General features: G+C 54.2%; 1 protein-coding gene and 1 non-coding gene across 5 annotated transcripts; both read right to left on the bottom strand.

Annotated features, from left to right (window-relative positions):
• Positions 1–3,584: 3,584 nt before the first annotated feature.
• On the bottom strand, positions 3,585–15,882 carry LOC133755914 (kelch domain-containing protein 3). Of its 4 annotated transcripts, XM_062186145.1 has the most exons (15): positions 15,730–15,882; positions 13,396–13,608; positions 13,045–13,221; positions 12,802–12,917; positions 12,568–12,639; positions 12,239–12,452; positions 12,080–12,166; positions 11,838–11,946; positions 11,641–11,714; positions 6,821–6,968; positions 6,613–6,679; positions 6,429–6,533; positions 6,064–6,138; positions 5,846–5,963; positions 3,593–5,439 (listed from the first exon to the last, which is right to left on the bottom strand). In XM_062186145.1, exons 2-15 carry the CDS (start codon positions 13,547–13,549, stop codon positions 5,303–5,305), a joined length of 1,653 nt encoding a protein of 550 aa, XP_062042129.1. In that variant the 5' UTR covers positions 13,550–13,608; positions 15,730–15,882; the 3' UTR covers positions 3,593–5,302. The 4 variants fall into 4 exon arrangements, with proteins under 4 accessions (XP_062042128.1, XP_062042129.1, XP_062042126.1 ...); XM_062186142.1 differs by lacking the exons at positions 3,593–5,439; positions 5,846–5,963; positions 6,064–6,138; ... (1 more) ...; positions 6,613–6,679; positions 6,821–6,968 and adding exons at positions 9,952–10,562; positions 11,444–11,522 and having other exon boundaries at positions 15,730–15,862; XM_062186143.1 differs by lacking the exons at positions 3,593–5,439; positions 5,846–5,963; positions 6,064–6,138; ... (2 more) ...; positions 6,821–6,968; positions 15,730–15,882 and adding exons at positions 9,952–10,562; positions 11,444–11,522; positions 15,168–15,386.
• Positions 8,276–8,379, bottom strand: LOC133757216 (U6 spliceosomal RNA). The gene has a single exon (XR_009865593.1). It is a non-coding gene; the product is annotated as a U6 spliceosomal RNA (small nuclear RNA).
• Positions 15,883–15,889: the final 7 nt, after the last annotated feature.

Genomic DNA, 15,889 nt, shown 5'->3' with positions numbered 1-15,889 from the left:
CAGCGAGTCCCTATTTTGGCCACCAAGCCTGGCACTGAAGGTAGTTCACGGGTACCTTCCCCAGGGTAGGCAAGTGGGGAGAAAGTGAGGGGAGAGACCCCTGGGGGTGCTGTAAGCACCTAGAAACCTGAGTGTGCACCCACCCCCACGGCTCCAGCTTTATAGGGAGGAGCTGCAGTCACTTCTTCCCCTCAACCTTCTCCCCGTCGTCCCCTCTGCCTTCCTGCCTCGATGCTCTGTGCAGAGCTGTGCATGCTGGCCTCAAACTCCCGCCCCCAGCTAACCTCCTTGGCAAGCCAGGGCTGCCCCTGCTGCCATGACTGGCTCCCTGGCCCCACCTGCACTGAGGCAGGCGGGTGAGGGCACTCGGGGCTCAGATGCCCTGTGGCTTGGCAGGGCCCTGGAGGAGGAGGGAAGGAATCCATGGTTCTTGCAGCCCAGAGGTGACAAGGAGACAGCCACGAAGGACAGGGAGCAGGGTGAAGCGGAGCCAGGTGGCACAGAGGCCACCCAGAGGGAACTGCGTGCCACCCGGCCTGGGAGTTGGAATCGAGTCTGTAAAGGAAAAAGAGAACAGGCCTGGGAGAAGACCCTCAGGATGAGGCAAGAAAACGGGGCTGCGGAGGACCTGGCACTCACGCTTTGCACTATTAGAATCCTTCCAAAAGTTCACGGGAGATGGACTCAAAAGGCAAGTTATGTTGGAGCACAAAACTTTGAAATCTAAGCCTAGTTTTTTCATAATACATACTTTACACAAGCTTAGTTTAAAAAAAAAAAAAATGTACCTATTCAAAAGGCAGAGTTGGCGGCTGGTGCTGTGGTGTAGATTAAGTTCCTGCCTGCAGTGCTGGCATCCCATATGGGCGCCGGTTCCAGTCCTGGCTGCTCCACTTTGATCCAGCTCTTTGCTATGGCCTGAGAAAGCAGTGGGAGATTGTCCAACTCCATGGGCCTCTGCACCCACATGCGAGACCTGGAAGAAGCTCCTGCCTCCTGGGTTTGGATTGGCTCAGCTCTGGAAGTTGCGGCCACTTGGGGAGTGAACCATCAGATGGAAGACCCTTCTGTCTGTCTCTCCCTCTGTAACTCTGCCTCTCAGAGGTGTGGCTTCTTTCTGCAGTGTCAGAAATGTTCCCAAATTGTGGGAATGGTTACATAATCCTATGAATATGCTAAAAAATGCACACTTTAAATGGGTATGTTATAGAGAATGTGAATTCTATCACACTAAAACTCTTACCTAGAACAAAAACAACATAACTGAAGCACCAAGCTTTTTCCAGCATCTCTGGATCCTCACTGAAGGGGAAGAGTAGCAGTTTGAAGGCTTGGAGCAACCAATATCATCTTTTTTTAAAAACAAACTTTTTTTAAAAAGGGATTTTGGGGGCTGGTGCTGTGGTGTAGCAGGTAAAGCCACCGCCTGCAATGCTGGCATCCCACATGGGCGCCAGTTTGAGTGTCAACTGCTCCATTCTGTTCCAGCTCTCTGCTATGGCCTGGGAAAGCATTAGATGGCCCAAATCCTTAGGCCCCTGCACCTGTGTGGTGGGAGACCTGGAAGAAGCTCCTGGCTCCTGGCTTCGGATGGGCACATCTCCGGCCGTTGCAGCCAATTGGGGAGTGAACCAGCGGATGGAAGACTCTCTCTCTCTCTCTCTCTCTCTCTCTCTCTCTGCCTCTCCTTCTCTCTCTATGTAACTCTTTCAGATAAATAAATCTTAAAAAAAAAAAAAAGGGATTTTCTTCTTTTAAAGTCTATTTTTATTTGAAAGAGAGTGAGAAGGGAGGGACAGGAAAAAGAGAGAGAGAATATTCTGAACACTGGTTCACTCCCCAAATGAGTCCAATGGCCAGATAGGTCAGGTTGAAGCCAGGAGCCTGGAACTCCATCCAGGTTTCCCAAGAGTCGGGGCAGGGGCCCAAGGTCTTAGGGATCTGCTGCTGCTTTCCCAGGCACAACAGCAGGGAGCTGGATCAGAAACAGAGTACCCGGGACTCCAACTGGTGCTCATATAGGATGCTGACATCACAGACAGTGGCTTCACCCACTGCGCCACCACAGCAGCCCTGGCTAGTACCACCTTGAAGTGGACATTGACAATTTCCAACCACCATCATCTGAATCCTTGCACTTTGACCCACCCCTTTCAGAGTTTCCCTCCACCTTCTCGGTGGTTCTGAGTTGGATAGTTGTTTCTATCAGCCAGAATCTGTTCTTTGACTTTTTTTTTTTTTAATTTATTTATTTGAAAGATAGAGAGAGAGGTAGAGACAGAGAGAGAGGTCTTCCATGTGCTGGTTCACTCCCCAGATGGAGCTGTGCTGATCCAAAGCCAGGAGCCTTTTCAGGGTCTCCCACGCAGGTGCAGGGCCCAAGCATGTGGGCCATCTTCTACTGCTTTTCTAGGCCTTAGCAGTTGTGGCTATTTGGAGTGTGGACCAGTAGGTGGGCTATTTCAGTCTCTCCCTCTCCTGTAACTCTGCCTTTCAAGTAAAATGTCTTTTTGAAAAAGAACAAACTTAGCTCTTCTGGCTATGAATTCTACTCTTCTTAAAGCAGCTTTTAAAATGATGCGTCTTCTAGACTGGCGCCGCGGCTTACTAGGCTAATCCTCCGCCTGCGGCACCGGCACACCAGGTTCTAGTCCCGGTCGGGGCACCGATCCTGTCCCGGTTGCCCCTCTTCCAGGCCAGCTCTCTGCTGTGGCCAGGGAGTGCAGTGGAGGATGGCCCAAGTGCTTGGGCCCTGCACCCCATGGGAGACCAGAAGAAGCAAAAAAAGATGGGTTTTCTAATGTCCTACAGTTCATGATTTATCCAGCCTTTTAAAATAATCCTGTTTGGGATCAATTAGACTTTCTGATTCTTCTTTTTTTAAAGATTTATTTATTTGAAAGAGTCACAAAGAGTGAGAGGCAGAGAGAGAGAGGTCTTCCATCAAATAGCTCACTCCCCAATTAGCCGCAACGGCAGGAGCTGCGCCAATCCAAAGCCAGGAGCCTCTTCCAGGTCTCCCATGCGGTGCAGGGCCCAAGGACTTGGCCCATCCTCCACTGCCTTCCCGGGCCATAGCAGAGAGCTGGCCTGGAAGAGGGGCAACCGGGATAGAATCCGGCACCCCAACCGGGACTAGAACCTGGTGTGCCGGCGCTGCAAGGCAGAGGATTAGCCTAGTGAGCTGCGGTGCCGGCCAACACCCACCTAATTAAAGCTTACAAATTTCACTAGTTCTGGAAAATTCTCAGCTTGTAAGCAGTTTTTAATTTATTTGAAAGGCAGCGAGACAGAGCTTCTATGTACTGGTTCACTTTCCAGTGCTCACAGCAACCAGGGCTGAGCTAGGCTGAAGTCAGGCACCAGGAATCCCATCTGGGTCTCTCCCATGTGGGTGGCAGGGACCCAAGCATTAGGGCCATCATCTGTCATTTCCAGAGTGCACATTAGCAGGAAGCTGGATTGGAAGCATAGGCGGGACTTGAACCTGGCACTCAGCAGACGCATCACAAGCAATGACTTAACCACTATTCCAAACACCCACTCCTCAGCCCTTTTTTTTTTTTTTTAAATAAATAAATGTTTATTTGAAAGAAAGAGAGAGAGGTAGACAGATCTCCCAGCTGCTGATTCACTCCCCAAATCCCAACAATAGCTTGGGCTGGGCAAGGCCAAAACCAGGAGCCAACAATTTGATTCTCCCACGTGGGTGGCGGGGACTGATGCATTAGGGACATCATCTGTTGTCTTCAGAGTGCATTAGCAGGAAGCTGGCTGGGAAGCAGAGCTGGGCCTTGAATTTGGGCACCCTGATATGGGATATGGGCATCCAAGCAGTATCTTAGCCACTCTTCCAACGCTGGGCCCAATTCTCAGAGTCTTTCAGTCTCTCCTTCCGGAACTGTATGTGTCAAACCTTCTCACTGCACCTTCCTTTTACCCTCTTTCCTTAGTCTCCATTTCTGTCTCTCTACTTCATTTCTAATTTCTTCTCATCTCCTTCCAGTTCATTCTCCCTTTAGGGAGAAGTCTAATCTGCTACTTAAAATAACATTTATGACTTCAGCTAGCGCATTTGCATTTTTAAGTTTCACTTTTTAATCAAACCAGCCTGGTCCCTTTTGATATTCATTAGTCATACTTCTCCTTTAAACCTGAATGTCACATTTTCTATTTTTTTTTTAAAGAAATTTTATTCCTTCTTAAGTAGTTTTTTTTTTTTTTTTTTTTTTTTTTTTTTTTTGACAGGCAGAGTGGACAGTGAGAGAAACAGAGAGAAAGGTCTTCCTTTTTGCTGTTGGTTTACCCTCCAATGGCCGTTGTGGCCGGCACATGGCGCTGATCCGAAGCCAGGAGCCAAGTACTTCTCCTGGTCTCCCATGCGGGTGCAGGACCCAAGCACTTGGGCCATCCTCCACTGCCCTCCCAGGCCACAGCAGAGAGCTGGCCTGGAAGAGGGGCAACCAGAACAGAATTTGGCACCCCAACCGGGACTAGAACCTGCTGTGCTGGCACCGCAGGCGGAGGATTAGCCTATTGAGCTGCAGCACCGGCCCACATTTCCTATTTTATAATCTACCCTGTGTCATCTTTTTGGTCTGATTCTATTGCCTGTTGTTCCCAACGACTATTGCTCATGGCCGTTTCTCTCCCAGGATGCTGTGTGTTTAACTGTGACGACATTAACACGACATTTCATCAGAAAGACATCCCTGAGGTCTGCGTGGAAGCTTTCTGTCTACACTTCTTGCCTCCCCGGTTCATCCAAAACCAAGCCTGGGACTGTTCCCCCTGTACATGACAGCCATCTTTGGAGGAAGCAGATCAAGTAGGAAGAGTCTGCCCTGACTTCCCAGTCTACGAGGCCGTTTTGCTGCCTACTCCCACACACAGCCACTACATCTAGGCCACCCACACAGCTCACGGATAAGCACGATGACAAGAACAAAAAAGCGAGTAACAAAAATGTTTATGAAGCGGCTCCTACACAAAGTCTCAGGCCTGGGAGGCCTGAACGGATTCCATGGCCCCTCTTGTTTTGTACTGGAACCATCGGCAAGGACAGGGGGCCGTGATGATGAGCAGATCCAAGCAGAGGCACTGTAGTCTGGAAGAAGGCTGAGCTGCTCTCCTTGCCCAGCCCTGGGACGGTCCGAGCGCCCTCCAGACTCTCTGAGCCAAGCTAGTTCAAGGCAGCTGTGATCCTCGCGTGTCCACGGGAAGGAACCAGAACAGGCCGAGCCCAGCTCTGCCCCACAGAGCCATCTCTCCTGGGCAGCAGCAGAGCAGACGGCAGTCCCGGCTACTCTTTGCTCAGAGGGAGATGTCTCCTGTCCTTGCCTGCATTTCGGCGCCTCTTGCGACTCAGGAAGCTTTCCAGCTTCTTGCTGCGTTTCAGCTCCTTGAACTTCTCAGCCAGGGCCAACTGGCGCTGCTCAGCTGCAGACACAGAGAAAGCAAGCTGGTGAATGAAGTCCACCTTCTTCCCCTTTCTCCAGGTCAGTGACTCCCGGCCACCACGCTGCCCGCCATCCGTGAACCCCTGGAGTTCAGAGGGTGTGTGAGCAGGCTGACTTCTGATATGATGCCAGTCTTACTCAACCCAACCAACTAGGGCGCCTCCCACGCACCTGACCCAGCTTGGGGGAGCCAGAGGCGTGGTAACACAGAGAAAGCAACAGTTCCTGCCATTATCTAGTTAGGGATACCAGCCCAGACACAACTCCGATTATTTCTCTTTCTTCGCGTTTCCCTGGAATTGAGCCATCATGGGTTCCCTGAAGGCATCTGTTGGATCCCCACCGTGGTCCCTGGAAGCAGCCAGCAAGAGCTGTGTCACACTCACATTTCTTCAGGAAGTATGGCCGGTGGCCCTGCTGGGCCTGAGCCCGCCGCTCACGCTTCAGGGCCAGGCGCAGCTCCTGCTGCCGCTTTCGTTCCTGCTGGGCCATCTCTTGCTGCTCCTGAGGAGAGAAGACGAGAGGGCAGGGACGCGTGCGCGGAGGACCTCGCCCGCTGCCTTGAAGTGCCCTCCCCAGCCACTGGCCCTCATCCGCCGCTCACCATCCGCTGAAGCAGCTGCTGCAGCTTCTCATGCTCCTCCCCAGCACGGTGCTTCTTCAACTGCTTTCTCACAAGCTGCACATCCACAAAGCAACACGACACACAGCACTCAGGCACTGTCAGCATTATGCTAGGGGGCTCATATACAGCAACTCAGTAACACGGGGAGACAGGGCTATGATGACCCTTTTAGTGATCAGAACACCACAGCCAAGATGAGGCCGCGTGCTGATGGCCACAGTCGCTCAGCCGACTGATGAGCCTGGATTTGACTATTCCAACCACATTCAAGAGTGACACCTGCCCACTGCTCTCCTCTGCCCAACGCTCTAAGCTGAGCCCAGGAAGAGTCCCACGACGCATACCTCCTTCTCCTTAGCTCGGATGCCATTCAAGAATTCGTATGTTTTGTCAAACACCTCCGGATTGTATTCCCCGGACAGATCATCAAAGCGGGGGTCCCGGGCCACCTTTGGAGAGAACAGTGAGAATTTAGAACACATCATTTGGTCTCCCTTTCCTGAGAAACTGCTTCCTGCCTCCTCTCACCTTTTTATTGACGGGAACAACTTGACGTAAAAATGGCACTCGAACCTTGGCCGACATTTCCAGAGGCCTATGGAGAAATTGAAGGACAGTTCGAGGGGATTCCTGCCTTGGTCAGAAGATTTCCACCTGCTGGCCCCCTCCAAAAAAGCCGATGCCTATTTAAGGTCCCAGGTACCCTCCAGCCCCTAGGACAGACGCTGCTGCTCACCTGTGCTTATCTGCGACACATGCATTTTGCACGCGCGGTCTAGAACCTTGCTTCTTTGTGCTGTTTGCGACTACCTGTTGCTTGTATGCCTTAGTCCCCACTCGGCTCTGCAACTCCAACAGCTCTTCAAATGACAAGTTAGACATATCTGTGGGAGTGGCAGGGGAAGAGGGACACAGTTCAGCTCAGCGATTCCCACTCCTGAGAGACACCAACACCCCAATAACTACTGGAGCTCCCAGATGGCAAGGCTGTGATGGGGCTAAACCACCACCTGACTCCCCAGCTGTTCATCTACTACTTGGGGCCTCAACTTGCTAAGGAAGGAGTATGCCTAAGGTCAGAAGCAGATCAAGCCACAGTTCCTTCTTTTTTATTTCTTAATGTCCATTTATTTTTTTATCTGTTTGAAAGGCAGAGTGGCAGAAACACAGATATCTTCCATCCGTTGGTTTGCACCCCAAATGCCTGTAACAGTTGTGGCCAGGCCGGGAGGAAGCCAGGAGCCAGGGAGTCCATGCAGTCTTCCACATACGTGGCAGGGACCCCAGCACCCGAGCCATCATCTACTGCCTCTCACATTTACTAGCAGAAAGCTCAGTCAGAAACAAGGTCAGGCCCCTGACATGGGATGAGGGCGTTCCAAGTGCAGCTTAACCTGCTGTCATAATGCCCATCTCTGGTGCTGGCATTTGTGAAATACACCAGCAAATGGCAGATCTTTCTTTTTTAAAAGATTGTTTATTTGAAAGACATGGTTAGAGAGAAAGGAAGAGAGGAGAGATCTTCCATCTGCTGGTTCACTCCTTTAAGATTTATTTGTTTATTTGAAAGGTGGAGTTACAGAGAGGGAGAGGCAGAGACAGAGAGAGATCTTCCATCTGCTGGTTCACTTCCCAAATGACCCCAGTGGCTGGAGCTGGGCCAGTCCGAGGCCAGGAGCTTCTTCCAGGTCTCCCATGTGGGTGCAGTGGCTCAAGGACTTGGGACATCTTCCAATGCTTTCCCAGGCACATTAGCAGGGATTTGTATAGGAAGTGGAGCAGCTGGGTCTCAAACAGACGCCCATTTGGGATGCCAGTGCTGCAGGCAGAGGCTTAGCCTACTATGTATGCCACAACACTGGCCTCAAAGATTTACTTACTTACTTATTTATTAAATACACCTTAAGATTTTATTTATTTGAAAGGCAGAGTTAGAGACAAAGACAGAGAGAGAGAGAGAGAGATCTTCCATCTGCTGGTTTACTCTCTGGCCACAATGGCTGGCAAGTCAAAGCCAAGAGCCTGGGATTTCATCCTGATCTACGCAGGATCCGGGTTCCCGCTGATGCCCCTGGACAGCAGTGAAAGGTGGCTCTAGAGCTTCAGCTCCTGTAGCCGAGGCTGTAACCCACTACACCACAGCCCTAGTCCTGGGCTGCTCCTTTTTATTTATTTATTTTTTGTTTGTTTTAAAAATATGGAATGCTTCACAAATTTGGGTGTCATCCTTGTGCAGGGGCCTAGCTAATCTCTGTATCGCTCCAATTTTAGCATATGTGCTGCCAAAGTGAGCAAGAGATGTTCCTTTAAAAAAAAAAAAATTACTTATGTAGGGGCCGGCGCTGTGGTGTAGCAGGTTAAGCTGCTGCCTGCAGCGTCGGTATACCATATGGGCACTGGTTTGAGTCCCGGCTGCTCCACTTCCAACCCAGCTCCCTGCTAATGCTCCTGGGAAAGCAGTGGGTGACGGCTCAAGTGCTTGGGCCCTTGCACCCACCTACGAGACCTGGAAGAAGCTCCCGGCTCCTGGTTTTGGATCGGCCCATCTCTGGCCATGTGGCCATTTGGGGAGTAACCAGCGGATGGAAGACCTTTCTCTCTTTCTAAGTCTACCCTTCAAATAAATAATATCTTAAAAAAATTAAATTGGTTCTTCACAGATTTCCACACAGGCTCTCTGGCTCCCTTGCTTGGTCACTACGGCCAACGTCCCGTCCATGGACTCAGCGTCTCTCAGTGCACGGACCTCACTGGACCTCCGGTCACTCTCAAAGTTCTGCTCCTCACTTTAGCCCGAGGCAACGAAGAAGAATCCTGATATTATCACCGCCACAAACTGAACTCGGAGCTCCCCAGCGGCTTCCAGAATAAAAGCGAAGCCGTCCATCTCTCAGTGCCCCAGGTCCCCACATGACCTGGCCCCATGTAAAGTTTCCAATCGCATCCCGCACTACTCCTCCCAGCATCAGGCCTCCTGGCAGTTCCTGGGAAGGCAGCTTCCAGCCTCCGCCTGGGGGCTTCCCCCGGTCTGTGTCGCTGCCCCCTCCGCCGCGCGGCCTTCTCTGACTGCCGTACGAGAAGCTGTACCCCTCCCTTGCCTTATTTCTCTTCACAGCCCCTACCGCCTTTTCAGGAAGCTGACATAACTCACACGCCACATCTACCTCCCAGCAACACAACTCGGCGTCTGCCTTTTTATTTTTTATTGTTCTCCGCCCTTTCTGAAAGCAAAGCTCCAGGCTGTCCCTCGCTGCCGCGTCTCCGGCAGCCAGGGCTGTGCTTGCTGACGGATGCTCGGTCAGCATCCGAGGAACTCGCTGGCCCGGACCCAAACCCCCAGGAACCGCGGTCCCGCCGCGTGTTCTCCTGTAGAAACCCGACTCGGCACGTCCGAACCCCGGAGGCGCTCGCCCTCCCCGGCCCGCCGCGCGGGCCTCCGGTCCTCACCCCTCGGTAGGCTGCTGGTCGCGGCCCCGGGCTCCCCGGCCCCGGCATCCTGGGTCCTGCGGGGAGGTCGGGCATCAGCCCCGGCTCTCAGCGTCGCTGCCATAGCGTTCCCACGGGGAATGGCGTCACTTCCGCTCACGGCGGCCCGCGCCCCGCCCCTTCCGGCGTCCCCGGAGGCCGCGATGGAAGCAGGTGATGAAAGAGCAGAAACCCTGCGCAGCGGGGCGCCGGGAGCCCGGCCCAGAGAGCCTGCTCCGGGGAACGCTGCGACCTTCTAGCCGAGTCGCAAGCTGGGCCAGGTCTTGGCGGCATTTGATTTCCTAACAGTCTTCGCTGCGAAGCCAGACCCTCGGAGGCCTCCCCTGTCCGCTGCCGCCGACCCCCGCCATCCCCGCGGCGTTCCACAAAGACACACACGTTTGGAGATTTTAATTCCTTTTTATAAAATCCGAGCTGGCTGAGCCTCGGTGCAGCGCCGGCTCGGAAAGGGTAGGATTATCTGCTGGTCCCCGCCTCCCAGGTCGGGGAGAAGGAGGTTTCATGCCAACAGCTGCGACTCCTCTCAGTCCCCAGCCAATGCTCACGGCTCAAGCAGGGGGACGGGGCAGGCGGAAGGGAGGGGGCGCTCCTGAGGCTCGGGCACTGCTCACTTCTCTTCTTCCCACTCCCTTTCCCAGCAGAGCCTGGCTGGCCTGGCGCAGAGCAGAGGCCCAGGAGCAATCAAGAGGTGGACGGGGACAGAGCACCACGGGGAAGGGGCCCTCGGCCCAAGGGGGAGGGGAGCGGAACCGGACCCTCCCCCCACAGCTCCCCACTGAATTCACAGCACAGAAACACCTCTAGTCCAACAAGTCCACGTGGAGGTATACTGAGTCCAGGGTCCAAAGGAGCAGGCAGGTGAAAGGCAGGGGCAGGGGCAGTGAAGACAACAGCAGGCTCAGGAGGGGAGGCGGCAAACTTCCTCCTACCCGTGGGAGGAGACGATGGGGCGGCTGATATTGCTGTTGGTGGTCATGGCATTCAGCTCCCACCTGGAAAGCCAGCAATGACAGATGGGGGAGCCCTCACCCCAAGCTGTGCCCACACCAGTCCCTCCACCTTCCTAAAGCTAACCACCCACAGCACCTTTTCATTTAGCCCTAATAGGTTTCACAGACTCACCCATTACCAAGTCCAATTTGAAACACTCCGCTGCCTGCAAGCTCACGTGGACTTCCTGTTCATATACATTCTGAATCCAAGCACCTGGGATCTGTGGCCCCAACCTACCTTTCTTGCTCTGCTCAGATCCAACCAGGCCACCCTCCACCTTACCCCCAACGGAAATACTATTCTTGCTGTCAACACCCGTCCTTTTAAAGCCATGACTCGGCTCTCCTATCCTTCCCCAAGCTTCCCCACCCACCTCACCAATTAAATCTCTCAAGAATGCTTTCATTCTACAAAGATTGACCAAGGGCCTCCTTAAGTCCGGATCCTAAACAGTGTGCCTGGCATTGGGCACTTGCACACGTTGACACACGGGCCAGTCCATTCCACCAGTTCGGCCTTGCACACGGCATCAGATACTCAGTGGGGAGACTGAGTTGATCTAAGGAGAGGGCAGTGTCTCAGAATGACTTATATACAAGGTAACTTTTGGTGACTGAATTGAATCTGAAAATGGAATTCAAAGTAGCCAGGCCCTCCCTTCACTGTGGCGCTGATGTGGTGCAGAGGCTCCTACACAGGTGTTTACTTTGCAGCAGGTTCTAAGAGTGGATCAGTTGTTCTCAGGGTCCAAGTCCGAGCGATAACTCCCCCCCTCCACTTCGTGCCCCACACCTATACAGCATCTCCAGCAGTCTCCTCCACACTGAGACAGGCTGTCCCTCAGCCTCCACCACTCCCGTCTTTCCAGCACTCCCTGTACCTGATGTCATGGGGCAAACACGACTGGTCCAGGTTATACTGAATCACTGCCAGTTTGCACAAAGTCTTCAGACTAGGGCCTTTAAGAGAGGAGTTGGAGGAGGGAGATGGTCAGAACTGAGCAGAGGATCCAGTCCTGAGGTTTGTCGCCCAATGACAGGGACCCTGGGGACAGGAGCACTGCAAAACTACACTTACTAAAGTCCAAAATGTGTAAGTCCGAATGATCGATGAGGTCAAATTCATCTCCTAGGCCTTCCTCCGGCGATGGACTGTAGGGATCAAAAGAGTCTTGAAGGTAGGGGGAAAACTACCCATCAGGCCCTCTGGCTCACACACTTCCCACTTCCATAGACTTCAGCCCTTCCCTGAGCCCTCCCATCTCTCATTCTAACCTGGTACCCCCAAAGAGGACAATCTTGTCACCAACAATACAGCAGCACTGGCGTCGGCGGGGACATGGCCCTTTCCCTTTCGGTTCAATCTTCTTCCAAGTAAAGGACACTAAAGAGAAATGGACATAGGAGGCTCAGCATCTGCCCAGCCCAGGTACCTTCTCCATCCCCCATCCCCTCACCCTTCCTTTTCCTCCTCCTTCAGCTGCTACTTATCCCTCCCCAAGGGTAGTGCTGTTTACCAGGGTTAAACTTCCAGAGGTCATGGAAGTGCCGGTTCAGCCTTGCATTATAGCCACCAAAGATGTACAGCTCGCCGTTGTACCCAACTGGAAGGAGAGCGGCACATGAGTGAGGAGGGCAGCATGAGGGGGCTCCGCAGGGAGACAACAGACACTCACAGGCCGAGTGGCTCCGGCGCCCCTCAGGCAACACTGGAGTCGGGGGACAGTCCAGCCAGGCCTCGGTTCTGGTGTCAAAGACGCGGATGCGGTTACAGTAAATCTCATTGTTGGAATGGAATGGCCCAAAGCGGTCAGCACGGCCACCAAAGACGTACATTTGACTGCCCAGCATCGTGGCTGAGTGGAAGTCCCTCCAGCGCGCAGGGTTGCCCTGGCAGGAACAGAGAAACGGGGGAGGGGATCAGCACAGAGGCTGGAAGGGATCTGCTCTCACCGAGCGTCTGACGACTTGAGGGAGGAGGGATCTAGGAGAAGAAAGGGCAGACCTTCGTACAGATAAGGGTCCATGTCATGGTGCTGGTATCCAGCTTGTGAATGTCATTGGAAAAGCAGTCCGCCTGAGTGGGAAGAGAAAGGAAGAGGGGCCAATGGTCTCTGAGCCTCCAACCCTCCTCCCCAGTCACAACCTGCAAACAAGCCAGTGCCTCTCATTCCACTGCCCACCCAAAAGTCCCCTTCTTCCTCCTTCCCACCCTAACCCTCTTTCTTCCCAGACATACCAGCTGCTCGTAGCCCCCAAATATGTACATGATCTTGCCCAGGACGCAAGCTGAATGTCCATCCCGAGCCCCAGGAACTGTTCCCGACACTCGGGGTGTGGACCACTTGTGAGTATCTGAAGGAAGTGAGAGAAGGGGTCGGGTCAGCAGCCCCTCCGACACGCCCTCCTAGCTCTGGGCTGCCCTGTTCCCCAGTCCCCCGAGGCACCGTATGGCAGAACAGTCTCTGACACCCATACTCACTGACATCAAAGGCATAGAGCACATTGCAGGCCCCTTCGGTGTCATTTCGCCCGCCCCAAAGGAAGACTGTGTCGTCGATGAGGACGGTTGAGTGTCCGTATCGCATGTAGGGTACCACGGGAGCCTGCCCACGGACGGTGGGCCTCACTGGGGGCAGCTTTGTCCAGCGCAAGGATACTGTGGGCACAGCTCTGCTCAGTCCTGGGAACCTCCCTCAGCCTGTCCATTCTTCCCCAACCCAGACATTCACCCCTAATCCCCTTGGCCACAGAGACCATGGGCAAACCTAACCCAGCCAACCCATTCCCCTCCCTGATGTGGGCACCCAACGATGGTGCAAGCTCGGCTTACCTGCATTGAAAATGTGCACATCTATCTGACGCAGTGTCTCATAGTCTTCGCCAGAGCAGTAACCCCCGAAGGAGTATACCCGGTGCCCGACAGCCACTGCAGCATGGTTCACCCTGCGGGGCCCGCCCTCCAGGTGCACTGTCCACCGTAACATCCCCTGGGTCACTGGTTACAGCAACATGCCCCCCCGGCACGGCCTGCTGCCTCTGCTACCTGCACGCAAGTCAGGGACAAGGGGATCCTCAGGGAAGGCGTCTCCTGACCAGCTCCCCGCGACTCTGCCCAGCACTAGCCCTTGCCTCCAAGTGTCACCCTGGGGGCCCTCCCACACCACCCCTCCGCAGGGACACCAGGCACAGCTCAGGTGGCTGGCCCTGCCCCAGAGGAGCTGCCGAGGTCAGGGAGCTATCCCTACTCCTCTGTTCTTCAACAGCAAAGGGTGGGGCTGCCTTGACCTGACTGCTGGCTCAGAATCTGCAGCTTGGGGTTGCCCCCTACTCATGGAGGCACCCCCTGGTGCCTGGCTTGGCGCAAGCTGCAAGCCCCCTTCCGAGGCCGGCTGTGTTCTCTTGCCTCTGCTCTGCTTACTGCCACCTCTCGAAGAATCCCTGTGCTCTTAAAGGTGGGGAGAGGGATCTCAAAATACTCACAGCTATTAATAGTCTAGCCAGCCCAGACGGTCCATTGAAAGCTGGCATGGATGCTTTAAAGCAGAAAAGCTTTTAGGCTTTTAGAATGGGACAGTGCCCCAACCCGGGCCAGGGACCTCTGTGACACTGTGGTTGGTTAGCCCCTCACAGAGAGCTCTTGTCAGGCTGAGCTGTTGTCACCGGGGTCACCCAGGCCCCCCCACAGGCACGAGGAGTTCCTTTTGACAGCTGTGCCTGGCATGCTGCCAAGACTAGGAACTTAAGCCCCAACAGTTTAAGTTTGCTGAGGACGGGGAGGAGGCCTTTTCTCTTCTTGCCACTGTCCCAAACCTCCGATCGTGTTACAGGAGAACAACCCATTTCCAGCAGCTGTCCCCCACTTGGACCCCTGAAAGGAGGATGGGATTGGAAAGCAAAAATGCCCTCGGGCAGGATGAGACAAAGACCCAGGCCTGAGAGGTCATGGTTTCTTAAACCCAAGCTGCCAGCCTAGCGGTAATGGGGACATCTGAGGGCTCTTTCAGGCAAATCCTCTCGCCACTGGCAGTGCCTCTGCTGGCAGGCACCTGCTGAGTCTGGGTGGATCGTCTCCCTGTTCAAGAATTCCTGGCAGAGGGACGAGCCAGGCAGAACCTCAGGCAGAAAAAGCTCATGGAAGGGAGGCCCCTTGCAGGAAAGAGAAATGACTTCCAGCTGGCCTGCCCATCACCCCTCCCCCCCCAACCTCCCTCAATCCCACACCCCACGCTTTAAATAGCCACCCCGCCCAATCTGAAACAGCCCCACTGGAAAGCTACCCCCGATTCATTACTCCATTCCCAATCCAAAACATCTTGGATCGAGGCTTGTGGGGATAATTAGGAGGCTGCAGGGCTTCGGGATGGAAGGTCTTCATCTACCCTCAGTTCTAGCAGGTAAAGTTAAAAAAAAAAAAAAAAAAAAAAAAAAGCAAAGAGGCAAGCAATTGCAGCCAAAGGTGGAGAAAGCTTAGCTAAGCTATCCTCCCTAAGGACAACTCAGACCCCAGAACCAGCTCGGGCCCGGGGCTCTTTTCATCTCTGGGTCACCATCCTCTGTCACTGTGGTGCGTTCAAGCTTCCTCGATTCCCTTAAGGCACCGACCTCCTCTCCTTGGTCTCTTGCCAATGCTCATCCCCCATGTCTGGCCCTTCTTCATCTCCGGAAGGCTTTACCATTTTCGCCTTTCTCCTTCTCCCACAATTCCAAGCGCCACCCGACAGCCATCCCTCCATCCATCTCCACGAAAGGAAGAAAATCTAAGATTCCTTGATCCCTTTCAGCCACGGGCATTCCTCTCCGAAAAGCTCTCCGTCTCCGTCTCTTGCAGGCATCCCAGCCTCCCCTCCCCCACACGACAGCCTCCCTCTTCCTCTCCCCCTCCCCGCCCCAATTATGCTCAGCGGCCCCGTTCTTCTAACCCAGTCTTCCTCCCAGTTTCCCCAAGGGCCCCCCTCCAGCCATCAGGTCTCTGCCACCGGTCTCCCCACCATCCTCCTCCAGGCCTTCTCTCCCCATTAACTCTCTCCTTTCCCATCATCCCCCTAGGTCCCTCCCAACCCCCCCACCTCATCACTCTCAGGCCCCTCCCCCACGACTCCAGCCCTAGGCATGGGCGTCCCCAGCCCCCCAATTCCTCCTTGCCCCTGAACCCATCCCAGGCTACCTGCCAGGCCGGGCCGGGGCGGGGCCGCGGGTCCTCGCGCTGCCTGCAGCCTAGAACCCGTTGCGCGCCAACCGACGCCTCAGTCCCCAACGAGATAAACACAGCCAGGCTCGGTCCTTCCGGCGGGCAGCTGGGCGCGCACGTGCAGTCGGGACTAAGT

The sequence above is a fragment of the Lepus europaeus genome, chromosome 3, assembly GCF_033115175.1.
Source record: "Lepus europaeus isolate LE1 chromosome 3, mLepTim1.pri, whole genome shotgun sequence".
In the NCBI taxonomy this organism is placed as follows: Eukaryota; Metazoa; Chordata; class Mammalia; order Lagomorpha; family Leporidae; genus Lepus; species Lepus europaeus.
Note: the sequence above shows the minus strand (reverse complement) of the source record. Positions and strands in the feature narration are given on the sequence as shown.